The sequence below is a fragment of the Phaethon aethereus genome, assembly GCF_964289735.1.
Source record: "Phaethon aethereus genome assembly, chromosome: 9".
NCBI classification, from domain to species: domain Eukaryota; kingdom Metazoa; phylum Chordata; class Aves; order Phaethontiformes; family Phaethontidae; genus Phaethon; species Phaethon aethereus.
The window spans coordinates 16777889-16795753 of NC_138585.1; the positions used below are offsets into that span (position 1 = coordinate 16777889).

The following is a 17865-nucleotide window of genomic DNA, read 5'->3' on the forward strand; positions in this document are numbered from 1 at the left end:
GCAGGCCTACGTGGGAAATCAGTGTGGAACAGCTCACACACAGTAATCCCCAGGGGAAAGGAAGGTAACACAGGGTCTAAGCCATCAAACCAAGCTGACAATTTATTTGATCAGCATGTGCTAAAAGCCGACACTAGGCCACTTAAACTAACCCACGTTTTGGTTGAAAACAACTCATTGCCCATGTTCAGCAGAAGGCCGTAAGTTGCAGTCCTCAGCATTAAAGTACTTTGAACTTCTTGAAGGAGCAGTAATTCTGAGTGATCACAGGTGAACAGCCATCACTGAGAACAGGGGTAGGACTCTAGAAGTGCAATTATCCAGCTGATACTTGCCTACATACATGCGCATGCATGTGGGTGTTAACATCTCACAGCAAACCCCAGGCTCAGCATATGTCAGGCAGTTGCCAGGTTGCTTCCTTTTGTCAGGTAGATTTTTATATTCATTTAGTCTTCTGATTTCTGACTCCTCATGGTTTTCCCAGCACTCAAATCTCTTGGGCTCCTGCCAATCTAAATCTATCCAGTGGCAATCACACAGGTCTGAGGAAAGCTGCACATCTTTGCTGAGGAATCACAGCCTCCTGCAATTCAAGTGAAAAATCAGTGCTGGGGAAGAAAGGCATCTGCAGAACAGCTGAGGCAGATATAAGCTGATAAGAAACCATCAGCAATAAAATCTCATCAGCAAAAGCCCAGTGTAGCTGCCTTGCTCTCTGTCATCACAATGCTCTGGACTTCGCACACAGATTTTGTATACGTTCATTGCTGAGGAGGAGTGAACAGCTGCCTCTTGTGCAGAGTGTAAGAGAAGCAGGAAAAAAACTATCTCCAAGAAAAATAGGATGTGAGGTACAGAGAAAACCTTCTGGGAAAAATCAGGAATAGCGGGCTTGGAAAGAACACTTAGGAGGAAACCCGTACCTGTAAAAATGGCCCAAGTTTTCAACATTATTTCTGTTTTGTATCTGTGAGGATGCATGTTCACAACCAACCCATTCTGACACCTATCTTTGCCCTCTACCTATACTGCCAACAGTCCTTTCTGACCAGTCTCACAACACTGGTGGTGTCTGTGCACAAACAACCCCAACCAGCTACATCCCAGTCCAAAAGCTATATCAAATCTCCACAGAAATGGATGAGTATCCACTGTGGGGTGTTATTTACCTGCGCTGTTCTGTTACTGCATTCCTCTTCCCGTTTCTTTACAAGAACTCAACATATAGATACCTTGTTATATGGGAAGCCAAATCTTTCTTTGCTCAGAATCAATGTCTCACAAAAGAAAGTATCGAAAAATGTTAAGGCTAGTATATACCAGTCCAAGCTCTCCTACATACCAGCAAGTATAAGGTGTTGATTCCCCTAGAGATAACTGTAAAGTCACTGGAACACCAGAATTAGGTTCAATGTTTAATTGTTTTGGGCAGGGAGTAACAGAAGAGGCTACTCTGTGATCCACTCAGTCTCCTAGTTGTTGCTTGAGAATGTCAGATGGCAAACACTAAGTTAGCCTTTGATCTATACTGCCAGCTGTTATTAAATCCACATAGTTGCTCCAAAGTTAATACAGCTTATACCAACACCACTCTGGTCCAATATACACATCACAAAATGATAACCTGTACATTACAACTCAAGTGCCTTCATTGGATAGATCAAGCTTACTACTAAAATATTATTCCATACGTATTCTGTACATGGGCTTCATATATGTGGTGTTGCATCTGCTGTGGCTTTTTTGGATGTTTGTGTGTTTCCATTCCTGGCTTCTTGTCTCACAAATTCCCAACAGCTGGAATTACTGTACAGAGGTAGCCTGACTCCAGCTGCAAAACAGCTCTTTTCATAATGGAGTTTGTTTTACAGCCTTCTAAAACTGAATGGGGTATAACGTGACCACCAAATGTCAGATGAGCCATCCCAGACTGAACACCAAAGGAAACTAGTTGAACAGTCCTGAACGCTGGGCAACAACATTTGTCCTCTTCCTCATTTTCCACATTCTTTGTATCTGGTTCACCATAAAACGTGCAGATGCTTCAGTAACAGAAAAGCCCAGGATGCTATCCCTCTGTCACACTGCATCAAGATGCAGACCAATGGAGAAGAAAGCCATGTGGCTGCTACCCATGTGAGCCTGGCTGAGTTACTTTCTCCCTCTGTCATTATGGAGAAATGACCATAAAAGCAGGATATTGCCATATGCCTTTCAGAGGTTTTGTGAAGAATTTAGTTAAGATTCATAAGAGGGCTCTGAAAATATAAAACACTACATAAACGTGAAAAGTTAACGGTTTTTAATAGCCACAGATTTAAGAGAGGTCTTTTCTTCGTTTCTATACAAAGGTGCAGAAATATCCTTCATTGCAAATAACCACTGTGCCTGCTGTGAGAGGCTCTGCACATGATTTCAATTGCCTTTCACATAGAAAATAGGAATAATACTTTGCATTTATAGACTTTAAAACTACTTTGCAGACAATCAAGTCTCAAAACCCCCACTGCGATACAGGAGGCAAACATTAGACCCGTTTTACAGAGGAAACTAAGAGGGGAAAAAAGGTTAAACTATCTAGCCTAGAGTCAGAAAGGAGACTTTTGAGAAATCAGGCATGCTAGCAAGGCCTATCTAGACCCACACATGCTTACTTGCTCTTCTTAGTAAACAGTTAACTCTCCTGTTCCCAAACTTCTATACAGCAGGGTGCAGACACTACATGGCAAGAATGGCCACAGCATTTATCTGTATTACAAGCATATTTAATCTTCTATAGGTACTTTGGCTGACCACAGAGAGTGCCTGGAATTGCATGAGGCCACTTATTCCATTTTCTAGCATGTGTGGCAGTAGAAAAGTTGTTGACAACTAAAAGTTAACCAAGCATTTATTTTTAGAACCTAAGTCCAATGTTATAGCGTCTGGAGTCATAACTACCCATTTCTCTGACATTAAGCTGAGCTACCACATGAGAAAATTGCTAGAATGATAGCATTTCTAGAGCATACTGAGTCACTGTCCAACTTCTAAAATGGGAAATAAAATAATTTCTCAGAAACTGTCAGCACAGTGGGAGGCAAAGTTTGCAGGAACTCAGCTAGTGTAGAAAAATTCAGGTTTCTACTCTAAAACAGGTCCCTTGGCACTAAACATGCTTTTTTTTTTTTTTTTTTTAAATTTCCTGATGATAGAAAAACAATTAGGTCCCATGGTATTGATTTCTTGGCATTATCGTGTATTTAGAACAATTATTAAGCAACACTAGCAAAATGATAATGGGGATAACCCGGGAGCAGCAGCAGCAGCAGCAGCAGCAGCACTGTGTAGAAGCGCGTATCATTTTTTGCTTTAATCTGAACCATCCTAGCAAAGTGCCATGGTCCCTGCCTGGAGGCTCTTTCTGTCCAGTCCCTGGAGAAAGATGCTCATGAACCTTGTCCCCCCACTACAGCAGGAATTCCCAGCCCAAGTGTGACCACCTCAGCTTGCCTCCTCAACGGCCCATGGGGAATGCTGACGTGAAAGAGTAGTAAAGTCCCTAGGGCAGTGATTTTCTGCTACTTTTAATTTGCATAGGTTTTTTTTTTTTCTCCCTTGGATGTGCAGGCCCCCACATAATGAATTCAAGCTTCTGCCAACAGGCTTTCATAGATCAGGGGGAAGTACAGCTCAGAAGTAATTTGCTGATGCTTGGGATTTGCAAGGCGAAAGGCACCGATCTACTGCACAGGTATGGAATAGCCTGCCCATGGGAGAAGCAGCTGTCTATGGTCCCACAGTTAACGATTAACTCCTAAACGGAAGCAGAAGGGTTGATGAGGGTTTACAACTGCATGTCCTTTGTATCCTTTTCAAAAGGAGAAACAGATGTTTCCAACCACCACAAACCTCCATTCCACAAATCTCTTGCTCTGGCTGTTACCTTGGGGCAGTGATTTCCGAAAGCTGAATTAAAAACCAAACAAATTAATTGCTTTGCTGGAAGGTTCAGAAAAGAGTCTGGGGCAGAGAGTCAGAGGTTGAATGCATTCCCTCACACAGCAGCACGTCTCTTGCCTGCTCAGAAGGCAGGAGACAGCATGGGAAAATCCTGTTCTAACACTGCTTTTTCTGCTGGTAATCAGGGTCTTCAGGGCTGCCAGTTCAACTGGAGAAGAGCCCTGGAAAGTCTTCTGCTTTGTCAGCGCCATGGTCTCAAGCATAAACCCCGTCTCATCTGTCTTAATACACAGTCTGGATGTGTTCGCTAGCATTAATTTGAATTTCTAAACAAACACCAGACCCTACCAACTTGTGTAATGGTGAAGAAGTTAATTTCATCTGAGATGTTTCGGTCCCGTCCCCCCCGCTTTCTCTCCCACTTTAAATTGATGCCATCTTGATTTTGGGGGGGGGGGGGGGGGGGGCAGGGCACTTTTGAGTGCTGCTGGCAGATACACATTTGTATGCATTTTCCATCTTTTAACGAACAAACAGGAGGAAAAAAAGTTAATTTTTCTAGCAGCCTGCTGTGATATAAATAAAAATAATAGGTACATTCACAGATTTTGAACTTTTTACAGCCACTGCTGCAAAAAGCAATTTTAATTTATAACCACGGAGTCTTGCAAAACATATAACGAAGACATAATAAAATGGAATGTTTATCCTGTGGCTCCCATTAGACCTCTTCCGTTCGATGGTTGTAACTAATGACTTGTTTTTCCACTTTTGTATTGGAAGCCTTATTATTGGGCTGCACAGAGCATACCTTATTTGATTTCCCTAGCAATGCCTGCACCTCTTGCTGAAGCCTGCAATTAGATGTTTATGAAATAATATTAAAAAGCTGCATAATCTCGCCTGTGGTCAAAAATGAAAAAAAAAAAAAAAAAGCACCAGCAACAAACCATCCCTGTTTGTATAATATTATACTGAGTACAATAGACTAATGTTCACTCCAGTGCATGTGTCCTTTTGACTAACCACTTCTATCTGACAACATTTTTTTGGCAACAGAACACATTGTACTTTTTGGATAATTGACTGTGGAATATAATGTTGTTTATTCAAAAGCGGGTCACACAGAACTGAGCTTCCAGTTGTCTTTATCCTTTTACCTTTCTTATCTTCATGCTGTTTAAATTTATGCTGAATTTCTTTTAATTACACGTATGGTTTTAATGGCTGTGCTGTATTTATTCACGAGAAGGTGACCTGATGGTGAAAGGGTAAAGAAAGGTGGGTGGGAAGCTGAATTCAGGTTTGAAAACTATATTTGGCCATACTTATTGGTGAGCAATCTCACAAAGTAACAAACACAAGCACATGCATTTCCAGCACACTCTGTTATCTACAGGGCCACGTTCGCCTGCAATACAACTGCGTTGTTCCTTTGTACTTAAAATCTACTAGAAACTTGTCCACCACTTGCTCAGTGATCTGGAAAGCCCCAATTTTAAGCTTAAGCCCTGGGGGACAAGCACCCTCAGGGAGAATGATGTGGAAACACCTAGAAGTCGTGAAAAATCCAGATAATGGGAAACGCAGTTAAGGAGAAGGGTTCAGGAGAAAGTTTCAACCGAAGTATTCAAATGAGGCCGCGCAAAAATTGATGTGTTTCTAAAGCATGTTCTTGGGATGCAGCCTGGGAGAAGAAAGGTCACAAGTGTTGCTTAACAGGAGGGAGAAAGGACTTTGATGCAGCAAAAGAAACAGAAGAGCTGCCTTCAAACACAAGCTGGAGAAAGAGGTGCAGGGCACCTCGCTGATCTGATCACCAGACCAGGGGAACATGATCACCACCTGGGACTTTAAGTCCTGAGGTTTACCAGTATACAAATGTAGCAGGGCACACCCTCACTGCAACTTCTGCTGTCCTCCGACTTAGACTGAAAAATACCATGCACTGGGCTTCCTGGTGACAGTCTGGAAGGAATTCATCTGTGGCATATACACAGCAGGAGCTTCCACGGCCACTTATGCAATTTTTGCCCTGAAAAACCATGAGTTTTCACTTCAAGTTCTTTCACAGCAACAACACAAAGAAGGTGGTTCATTTAATGAGCTGGAGGAAACCCCTGAAAAAAATACCCTTCAGGTGTTGGTAAAATAGAGTCTAACTAGGCAAAAACAGGATAAAAATTATTATAGCTAATCTGTATTATAGCTCAGGTGTGGTTCCATTTTACTGATGACTAAAGTAATCCTAATACGTCAGTTTAAGTTACTGCCAATTCATTTGAGGAAATCTTGTTTGTTTGTTTAGAAAAAGATTTAATTGGGGGGGATGAGTGATACTGACAGTAGTAATAAGTCATCTGTCTGTGCTGGTGCTAAACTACACCATGGAAAATCCTTGCTAATGCTAGATTGATCAGCTAACACACATTAGCTTCGCTATTCTAATTTGTTTTATGTAGCTGACTTTAGACAGCACATTTCAATCTGGACTATTTCGAGGATCCATGTAAAACTAAGTCACTGCCCTATTAGTGTGGATAAAGAGGCATATGAATATTACTCTGCTACAAGCCAAGACACAGTTGATCTGATATTTTTTCAAGCAGAGAGAATACACTGCATCTGTAACAAAGACGAAAATGTGATTGGAAAGTTTAGAGCCCTTAAATTAATTCCCTAGACAAAAAGTTGAGGCACCATATTCATAATATCATGTTATGTAACTTGCTCTGGAGCCAGGCAGCTACTAAGTGAAATAGTATGAGTTATAAAAACAAAATATTGTTGTGAAAACAATTTTACAGCTTTATAATTCACTATTATTTTCATTTAAGAACAAAACAGTCAGTATAATTGCAGATTCTGTTTGCCTTGCAGGAGTTCTTTCAGCTTGTGATAGGAAACCTCCTCTTCTTCTTAACTTCTTCTTTTTTCCAAAGGCTCCTATTTAACTTACTATATTGTGTTTCTTCATAGTTATTCAGAGGTAAATCTTAACAGAAAGCCCATTATGTGGGGGTCTAAGTTAGTTTAGTACCAGAACATTTACGATCAGTAAATGTAACTATATATTACCAACTACTTCTTACCATTACTCTTGGAGGAAAAAATATTCTATCATCAGCCGTTATAGACTACTTTCTACTCTTTATAACTGAGTATCTATTTTAGATGGGGTCCTACATCACTTGCACTGCTTGCTATGCACCATGACCATTTTCTAACTTGCCTGCTCATAGAAGTACTAGGCTCAAGAGTCTAGTTGTGGACAACCATGCTATCAATGGCAAAATGAATCATCTTTTAAATTGTGCACAGCTCCCTATACAAGGTGGTGCTTTAGTAACAAACCATTACTATAACATGTGTACATGTGCCATTAAGAACTGGATTAAGGCCACAAATATGCTTCACAGAGGTCAGTGGGAAAATCACCCAAGTGTAGGACGATCCACTCCAAATGACATGACCAAACCACATCACCCAAAGCATCCCTATGACGTGAGCAGTTCCTTGTCCTAACACTGCAGTGCATTACCATCAGGTCATAAGCCCAGAGAGTTTCACACCCACAGGGCAGCCAGAGCCCTTCTCACCTCAAACAGAAGAGCCATCCAAAGACACCAAGATGCTCCATGTCTCTTGTTCTCCCCAGCTCTCCTAATCAATTGGTGCCTAAGCTTCGGCAAGTTTCCCTACCCGTTCATGTCCTAGCTTCATTGCAATAAGCTTGACAATGACACAGAGGTAATTTGATAGAGGAACAGCTTCAGCACATGCTCTGGTGCCTTCGCTTTGGAAGAATTACAATGTGGTTGGACTCGGGTGTATTTTAAAACAGAAGGAAACAGCTCCCCAGTAATCAGCAGCACCATCACACACAATCGCCAGAGTATGCCTGTGAATTAATTAAGTGGCACTCACTTTTACGGGTACTGCTTTCTGAACTGAAAGCTGTAAACCAGTAGCAAGGCCAACCGCCTTTGTCTCATCATGCTACAGACCAGGATGTCCATTAGAGACCTGAGCTCAGCCAGCCCCAGGGTTCAGGCAGGCACTGTTGCTCAAAAACCAGACAGCCTCCCCATCAGATGTTCCTTTCCACCTACAGGTAAATATACATTCACGATATTTTATGGCCTCAGATACAAATCCTTATCTGTTCGACTGTAACATGATCTGGCAGTATCTGTCAAGGTAGATACTTGGTTATCAAGAGTTAAACAGCACAGAAACAGAGCCCTTAATTAACTTCAAGGTTGCCCCGTGCCTTATCATGTATGGAGGCATTGTCCTCAGCTTATTTTAAGAAGGAGCAAGAAAGAACATCCAGGTATTATGCCAAAAGCCTCTTTCTCAATTATTCTTCTTATATTACTAACCCATTGTGGCTGACTAAAGACTAAAGCTGCAAAAGCTGCATCCTGAAGCTGTAAATTTAAGTTGGTTTCTCAGTATATGCTGACCTGACTTACTCCTCTAACTGCGGGCTCCTTGTTATCTTTACCTTCAAGGTAATTGTTTGGCAACTCGTTGTTTCTCTATTTCAGGAAAGCAACTCAAATATATGATTCCTAAGAGACAAATCTGAGTAACTGCTCTGTCATCAGCTGGTTCCTGCTAGTGTATGGAGTGCCTAAATAATAAAAAAATAATACAAAGAACAAACAGTAAAGTTCTGGAGTGAAAATGTTAAATACATTTCAAGCTGAGAATACGGCTCTTTCAAAAGTTTAGGGTATAAACCAGACTGTGTCGGATTCCTGCAGTCAGGATAAGCACGCCATTCTGAAAACACCTCTTTGCACCTCTTGACCCAAAAATCCTGAAGAAATCCACAAAGATTTTCATGCAGAGACTTATAATACCTTGAAGAGGAAAACAGAGTACCACCAAGTCCGAACTCTGAGCTTCTCATCTCATTGTTAGACACCACTGCCTTCTTCCCCTCCTCCTCATTTTAACACAAGCAACAGCATTTAATTTAATCCACGCAGAAGGAATGACAGAGTCAGCAGCTGACATACAGCTAGTGCTGGTTAGAACTCTGAATTACTGTTTTATGAAGAATGTCAACATTTTGACATTTGTTGCTATTCTCAGGGTAGAAAGGAACTGCATATTCATCTGGAAATTTTGAAATGTCACACTGAAATCACAAATTCAACTCTGAATTTTGGAATTTCACCTTTTATTTCATTTTACAGTAGCTTTCAGTCTTCTTTAATTCATTAAATGCCAAAGCAGAGTATTTCAAATAAGCCGTTTTCATTGTCCTTGGTTGTGCTTTATTTTAGCATTTTAAAACTACGGGAAGCCACGGTCTCACACTGACAGAAAACCGAATTCAACCATCATTTTACACTATGTCTAAATCCCATCCAGTGGAAAGTTTTGATACATGACTTTTGGAAAGACGACACTTGGGTGGAGATAGGAGATTTTGGGGGAGAAGACACTGAGGGTAAGCCAGAGAGCGTACAGCAAGCTGCCTGCCTTTCTCCACAAGCAAAAAGCAACGCTAAGAAAGAATATATCCCTGTGACAGCAGGAGGGAATCTGGCAGATTGCATTTATTCATCTGCAGAGAACAAAAAATTCCTAGTCACTAGATTAACAGCAAACAGCATGAGCATTAGTCTCAGTTCAAACACAAGCGCCGGAGGTAACTTCTTTATGTGAGTGATGGCAGACTGTAAAAATTATTAAACCAGTACAAGAGAAGTGCATCAGTCATAGCAAAGAACACTGGTGAGCAGATGTTTCAGAGGCAAAGATGAAACTTCCAAGCGAATGTCTCCATCACAGGTATTAAATCAGTGGAAAAACTGACAAAAGCTGTGTAAAATGAGAAAACAGCGAGCTGTCACAGTCCCCTTTTGGGCACTGCAAGTTCCATGAGACCGTGTCAATGCTGGTTGCATCAGGCAGCAAAGAAACATCACCTCCAGCAGTGCAGAAACGACGCGGTGGTTGAGGTCTGCTAATCACGAGCGGCCGCCACCACCTAAACTATACCAAAAGCATAAGTTGCCTTGTTAATTTTACCTCCTGATTTCCATTTGTCTCCCCACTGAATTTCCACAGTGCTCACCTAGAACGGTGCACAACACTGAAGGGCTGTCTGAAGTGGAGGTCATGCTCCATGTGCACCGATGCCCGTATATATGTAAACGGGGACACTGGGATCGCGGCTGGTGTGGGCTAAACGCGCTAGGGAACTCGTACACTCGTGCCATACTTGTAAGAACAGACGCAGCTACCAAATGGACACTGCTCCCTTACTCCTTCCAGCAAATCTGCAGCAAAGGAGCATGGATTTAGATGCTATACTAAATCAGAGCTACAAGACATTTTTGTCCTACCCAAATCGGCAGATGTCTCTCAAGAGATCAATGTTTTTACGATTTCCACCATTCTGGATCAAAACCACAAGCTGTCTCAAGTGATTTCAGTGGCATCCAGTCTGGATGCTGAAAAAGTGCAGGTCCCTTTGGGAGGGAATGCGGTTCCCCAGACCTATGAGCAGATTCAGAAAGAGGAAGGAGAATACAGGGGGTCTTGGACCTAGGAAGGACAGACCTCCCAGGTGACTGCAGTGAGCATCCCTCAAATACACCAGGAGCCAGATGAGGTCCCTGAAAGGTCCACAAAGCCACCTGGGAGACACACAATAGCATCTCAAAAACATTCAACCATGACCAAAAACAGTGAAAGGACCTAGACCTGTTTGGAGATACGAGAGCTCAACAAGGATATTTGGTGTCTTAACCAGTCCAGCACAGAAACACTTGATGATAGCTGAGCTGGTCAGTGTGGGAGTTCTGTCAACTCTGTTTTGGCCACAGGGCAAACTTGCAGAAATTCTCCATGTCAGAAACTGGCTTTGCCATTTTTGTTTTCTACAGTGGACACCTTGATGCCAGAAATCAGCGTACCTAATGAGTCACGCTGGTCTTGTGCTCTCTGGCCTTTGGGAGGGGAGAAGTTACAAGAGAGGCTTCAGATTTTGACTCGGTATGAGCGGGTACAGCACCACTGGCATAAAGCACGAGAGTAGCCGGTTGTGTCACTTGTTTCTGTGACGTTCTCATGACAACTCTGCTGCTGGTCCTACAGAAATCCCCACCAACCTACCACCCAGAGGAGAAAGCTCCTGAGGTTTTTGGCCAGGAATGCCCTTGAAGCACATGAAGGTTTAAATGAGGACATACATTTCGCCAGTTCATTTCCTAACTAGGACATGGGCATTAATGCCAGACGGGTGCTACAAAAGACTAAAATGCACAGAGGTTTCACATGCATGACTCTCACTTCCATAATTGGCCCAAGGACAGAATGCAACACTGCGCTGTGAGTAAAACTTATTGTTCTCAGTGGGCTTTAAGAACCAGTACAGATTATTTGCTGTTCCCATACCGATCCAGATTTATTTTGGATCAGCAGCGACTTCAACACGATTAGTACACAGCAAAAAACACACAGCCACAGTACCGTGAACCTCTCCCTAGCCAGAATGCAAAATATAAATATCCTATTTTTTTTTTTACCCTTAAAAAACCCTAAATAAATTTAATGAAAAATTTTACCTCTCACAGTGATGGATCATGGTATGTATTAGAATTAAGGACCATGAACTTCTAATCTGAGATGGATTTGTTACAACAGCCTTAATATTTTGCACACAGAATGTGTTCAAAATTAAGAATGCACTTTTTTGAATACATTTAGACATTGTTTTATATTTTAAGATCACTCCCTTGCAAGAAGAAAAATTCCTAAAGGTCATCTTGCATTTCATGTGATATGTATTAATGCCTGCTTCTTACCCTGGCTTCTCAAATCAATTTCCTTAACTGAAAGGACTCAAATCAACCTTGAAAAGGCAAAACAGAACAAAATGCAGAAGCCAGTTGAGTGTAGGAAAATAAGTTAAAATTCACATTGTAGCCAACAAGTCAAATTACAGTGACAATTCTCTCTATCAAATACCTGGCTCTAACATAGCCTCCCATTTTTTCCTCCTTTAAATAAAGTAAGTTTATTTTATGAATGAGTTAGTCTGCAAAGGAAGAGAACAGCATGCAGTAAAACTGGACAACGCTGCTTCATTGGCAAAGTATACAGTGTTTTTTATTACTGAGCATTTCCTGTTAAGACTGTAAGATCACCTTCAATTATTCACCAATTAAACTATATGTGTTACAAAGTAGCAATCAAGCAGCGTCTGCCACCAATATGTTGGAGAAGAGTTGCAAGTTCAAAGTGAAATAGGTAATAATGCAGACATTTAGCAGGCTAGAAAGGAATGAAAGTTCTGGAGGGACTTATCACCAAGCAGACAATAGTCTGTTTTGCAGAAGAACTCAAATTATTTTTATAGAGATCTATATATATATGAAGTATCTCTGCATGTGTACTTGCAAATGCCACGTGCACACACAAACATATATATATAAACATATATATGGGCATACATGAAAGCCCAAACTTGAGCTAAATTAAATTGTCCCTCCAGCTTTGTAATGCAAATGAGACTAACAGGCTTGTGCTGTTTGTGGTTCGAGATTATTTGCGTTTCCATAGAGATGCTGACTGAAATAAAGTTTTAAAATTTTTTATATATATAAGCCTACTTGTATCTATAAAAGTCTAAATATGGATCTGCTGTACCTCAGCATTTCCTCCGTGACTCCACTGGAACCACAACAATTTACACCAGTTAAGGCTATGTGCAAATTGTGTGTCTTTCACTACTTTCCAATCTAAGCTCTACACCAAGTACCTGCAGAGCCGAGAGTTTACTACTTCTTTCCCCACTCCTAGCTTCATGGTAAGATAGGGGAGAAAAAGAGAAAAAGCAGTTTCTCAGCTGCTAGTAGCTAATATTTCAAGGCCTTCTGTAATTTATTGCCCTCTAAACTGCCTGGAGAAACATCTTTGCCTTCAAAAGTCCCCACTGTCAGGAAATCTGGAATTCAGGGAAAACAGTCTGTGTGCTGCTAGTGAAGGAAATGCCAAAGGGACAGACTTTCTGTTATGTGTCAGAAGCTTCTTCCCCTTATCGCTGAGAGCACCCACAAGCTGAAGAGCAGGGATGTGCTGAGATGACCCAGGCTGGGCCTGGGAAGCGATGGCTTCACTGCCTCTCCTGGGCTTGGCTGTCCTGACCCTTCGGTGGAGACTAAGCTCCTCAAAGGACCCCACAAAGCTATAAGCACTTGTGTCCTCCCAGAGTCACGTTAGATGGCTACCAGCAGAAGCGACAAAAGCCAGTCAGGGTCGAAGTCTGGGCAGAGAAACCAGGCAAACCAGTTTAACTTTCTATTTCAAATTGGCTTCACTTTATGAGGTCCAGGCACTGGTTCAAGTGGATGGAGGCCACCCAGCCTACCATCACCTGAGAGGAAAATCAGAGCTGAGCTCTGTGGGAACTCATTTCCATGTGGTTTCAGCAATAAGTGATTTTTGAACAGTGATACACCAGAGGTCAACCTCCGCAATTGCTCTGAACCACAATCAAAACCAGCCTCTTGTGTACCTCCTATCTGCCTGAGAAGAGGAAGGATTTGTCCAGTGAACCAGAGGTGTCCACGAGCACACGGAACAGAAGCTCACACCCAGCCTCTCGTCTGATCTTGGGAGGGCCCGGAAGGGAAAACCCACGTGCAGCAACACTGTACGGAGGTGCGGCCAGAGAGCTCCTCGGGTAACGGCACGTCAGAGAGACGAAACCTCCCCCCTGCCCACAGGGTGACATCGCACCTCCACACATGACACCGCCTTGCCCTTCGAGGCTGATGGTGTTTCTAAGCCCCCACAAAAGCCCCTTTTCAAAGCAGGCAAGAGTTCCCAATTTCCAGCTTTTAAGAAGCCATATGGTGGGAGACCTGCCCCAAGTTCCCAGGGCACTATTTAACCCCAGGAAGGGTGCCAGGGCACGTTCAGCCATGTGGCTCTCCGCTCCCCCGGGGAGGCTGGCGAGCACCTGCATCTCCTACCTTTTGCTGCACTGCAGGTGGCTGCGGGGCCAGCACCGGGTCGGTGATGTAGGTTTTCTTCGTGCCAGGTGGCTGGTAGAGCCCGGGAGGAGCCTGGCTCACGGTGTTACTGGCAGGATACGCTGGCTCAGACTTCCAGGTGCTCTGCGGCACGTAGGGCGCTTCGGAGCCATTCCTCCCCCCGTACCCCCCATAGTAGGGGTCCTGGTAGCGGCCCTGTGGAGGTGCATAGCCGTAGGCGGGCTCCGAGGGCCGGGCGGGCGGCGGGGCGTAGCTGTAGTCGGGCCCGTGGGGCTGTGGAGGGCCGTACTGCGGGGCGCCGGGGGGGCGGGCCGGCAGGGGGGCGTAGGGCTGGCCGGGCCCCAGGCTGCCGTAGTGTGCGGGCTGCGGGCCGGGCGGCTGGTAGTGCGGGCTGGGCTGCGCCGTCCTCACCTGGACGTTGAAGGCCGGGCGGCTGGGCGTGGAGGCTGTGGCGTAGGAGGCCGGCACTGGCTGCGGCTTCAGGGTGCCGACGGGAGTCACCGGGATGGGCGCTGGCTGCCCCGGGCCCTTGGCGGTGGACTTCTTGGTGGCGGTGAGGGGAGGCTGGTTGGGGATGATCATCCGCTTGTGGCCGGTGACGGGGGTGGACACGGATGGGGTGGTGGCGGCAGAGCTGCTCGAGGTCCCGGAGCCCTAGGGAGCAGGGAGAGAGAGCCGCAGCGTCAGCAGGAGGGACTGCTCGGGCGTCAGGTCGAGCAGCAAAGGGTTAAGTGGAAATGGGGTTTTACAGTAACATCTGCACAGCAACTCAAACTGCTTAGGAAAGCAGGAATGTACCTGAGACCACACATTATAAAATGGTAATAGCAACCTTCCCCTGCACTGACAGAACAGGGACGGTGCCACAGCAGCCAAGCAGAACTGCCATGCATGGCATTTCGTCGTTCCTCGGGGTTTTCTCTTCCACCTCAGAACAAACAAACTAAAAAGCAATAGATACAAGAAAAAGGGGGACTTGCTGGAGAATAATTAGAGGGAAACCCATGCATTCCTGTGAAAATTAGAGTGTTTTGAAAAAGAGACAAGATTAGATTAGAGTCTCTATGGAGGCAGCAAAATGGGATGGCCTGAAAGCAGCTCCCAAGCCGTAAGAATTAACTTGGATCAAAGCAAAACACAGAGGTGTCCCTGCCCCTGGCTCTGCTCCTAAGCACTGCTGGTTGAAAGCCTGGAGTGACCCCAGTGAAAGCAAATACTACACACGGCTTATTAAAGGGCAGAAAGCGGACCAGGATTCCTGAGAGCTTCAGAAGTCAGCTCCCGCCATGGCAGCCATGTAATGCTGCACCAGCACCCCGGGCACAGCAGTGTTCAGACATCCAGGGAAGAGGTTCACAGCAAGTGCCACTGTTTCCTGCAATTTGGCCACTAAATGAAGATTTGGTGCAGTGACACTATCCTAACAGGCATCGTACATCCTTCTGTCTAATGTACTTGCCTGTCTGGTTTACCCCTTATTTAAATCCCACATCCAAAACCACCAGTGTGAAAGGACATCTTTGTTAAAGAGCTAGCAAAGTGAAATAATGTCTGAAGAACACTGAAGATCACCATTAAGACTTTTCACCAAATCAAAGAAGAGCGGACTTGAATTTCTGAAATTTAGAGCTAGGTAAAATTTCTTACGCCTCTCTATTTTCCTTTATTCTGAAAGGGCATACCTGCATTTCATGCCTTCCTGCATAGAGAAGCATTAAAGTGAAGACGTGCAATTCAACAGTATTTCTTTGCTGTTGCACTTAACATGGTAGTCATATGAGCTTATATCCCATCCAAACTTTCTGCACCGGGCTGATCTCACCCATGATCTGCTTGATAACCTACAAGTTCACAGTAGCCCAAAGTCAGAACAGCTCACTCCTCACCAATGGTTGTGTTCACGCCAACGTGCCACCTTTCCCTAAATAACCAGTCTTGTATTCGTCCCCAGGTGTTCCTGCTTTATGCAGGCACCCTGACCTCTACCTACTGCCCCATCACACTCTTGCTGGGACCACAGGCCAGGGGACAGAGCAGTGGGGGCTCATCAGGATACCCCCCACACAAGCTCTACCTGGGCCAGAGAAATCCTCTGCCTGGTCAGCAGGTGGCGGCAATAAATTGCTGCCAAACCAACCCAGGACAGTGGCTGCAGAGGAACTTCAACCACCCATTTCTCTGGGCCTCCAAGGGTACCAAACTCACCTTCCATAGAAGGTGGGAGAAAGGCAGACACACCATCTGCCCAACATTTGGCAACCACTACATACAAAGAAAAGGGAGATAAGAACAAACCACTCAACGTCTACTCCACAGCCCACAGGCAAGTCTACCAAAGGAATAAGGAAGCTCTGCTAACCCAGTGCTTCCCTAGTGACGTGCAAATACCTTACTCCTGCAATCACACCTGCAAGGAAAACCTCTCATGAGAGTAAACCTCCCATGAGGAATCACTATAAATGAGCAAAAAACAGGCAAATAAGAGCATCAATCTGTTTTGAGATACGTAAAAGGTGTGTATGCAGAGGTGGAGAATAACAAGGCTGCACATTTCTGCTGGATTAGAAACATCTCAATGTATTCAAACCCTGACCTTGCCAACAGATCCATGACAAGGCAGTACATAGACAGACTGAAGAGATTTTGAAACTGAGAGCAAGGAAGAGCTGAAGCGTGTCTCAGTTGAACTGCAAGGGCAGAGGCAGGTTAAGGGTCTGTAGCCCTGCATTAATATCACCTGATTCTTCTATTTCTGAAACACCTGACCAGGAGCAGGCATTCCTCCATCCTTGCTTCAGAGCACAACTGCACCAGCACTCATTGCTAGCAAGAACATTTGCTTTCTCTTGGAATTATTCTCCCAGGTTGGCATTTATGCCTGGGAGTGCTAGAAACTTTCCCATTTCCTCACCTATTTCATTCTTGTAAATGACAGTAGTTTGTCCATTTACTGTAATGGGATGAAAGGTCCACAACATGGCACTGTGTAATTACCACCAGAAAAGCATTTTTTTTTCCCATGTGAAGAGGGAGAAGGTAGATAATGTTTTAAAGACAATGGCCTGTCAGGAGGAGGGGGAAAGCCCAAACATAAACAACATAAATGAGCCCTATTCATCACATCTTACGTTTCTGAACGCAGGCTCTGGAAGCAGGTGATGACAGACTGCCAGTAAATATCTTGTGATGGAAGTCTATTCCATCCCAAGAACTGGGGGACTTTAATCTTACATACAAACATCCACATAACACTTCACTTAATGTGTTGATGCCAGTCTCCTGCCTGGACTGGAATATACCTTAAGAAGAAATAATAACCCCTTCCTCCCAAAAAAAACTCACTGCCTGTTGACTGGCATTCTGAAAGGCTCTGAGCAGCTCCCACGTTTGACACTATGAAGAGTAGGAGTTGAGAGTTTCCCTTCCTGCATCAGAGCAGGAAGGCAGCAAGCTGGGGGTACCTGGGCCAGAGACCAAGCTTTGCCATCAACTTCACAGCAGAGGCTTGAGCTAACAAGTACCGGCTGCATTGTGGCATTCAAACCACAGGCTGCCTTGAGGAGGAGGAAGTTTGCATCAGTAGGAGTCCCCAGAGGCGTCCTGTGTGACTCATTCTGAATTCCTCTGAGGGTGCTGGGCAAGTGTGTGATGAAAGCTGGGCTTTAGTGGTGGTACAAAGGTAGTTAATGGGGTGTAGTAGAGAAACGGGACAGGTTAGAGGGAATTTAACACTTCTGGAACACAGATGATTTACAGGGATGCAAAGAGGAACACTGGCTGTAGCTCCTAAGCAAGGTATCACCATAAATACTCTGCCCTTTTGCCTGGGAAAGAGAAGGGTGGCCACAGTCCAGCCATCTCTATGTCCAGCCATGCACTCAAATATCACCCCAGG

At 44.2% G+C, this 17865-nt stretch overlaps 1 protein-coding gene across 1 annotated transcript in view; it reads right to left on the bottom strand.

Moving 5' to 3' along the window:
• The window catches only part of LPP (LIM domain containing preferred translocation partner in lipoma), a gene marked incomplete at its 3' end in the record, with an annotated part of 202446 nt that overhangs the window by 96808 nt on the left and 87773 nt on the right, over nucleotides 1-17865 (bottom strand). Inside the window, exon 4 of the mRNA XM_082003461.1 lies at nucleotides 13950-14624. Coding sequence (XP_081859587.1) covers nucleotides 13950-14624 — 675 coding nt within the window. The remainder of the gene's footprint in view (nucleotides 1-13949; nucleotides 14625-17865) is intronic.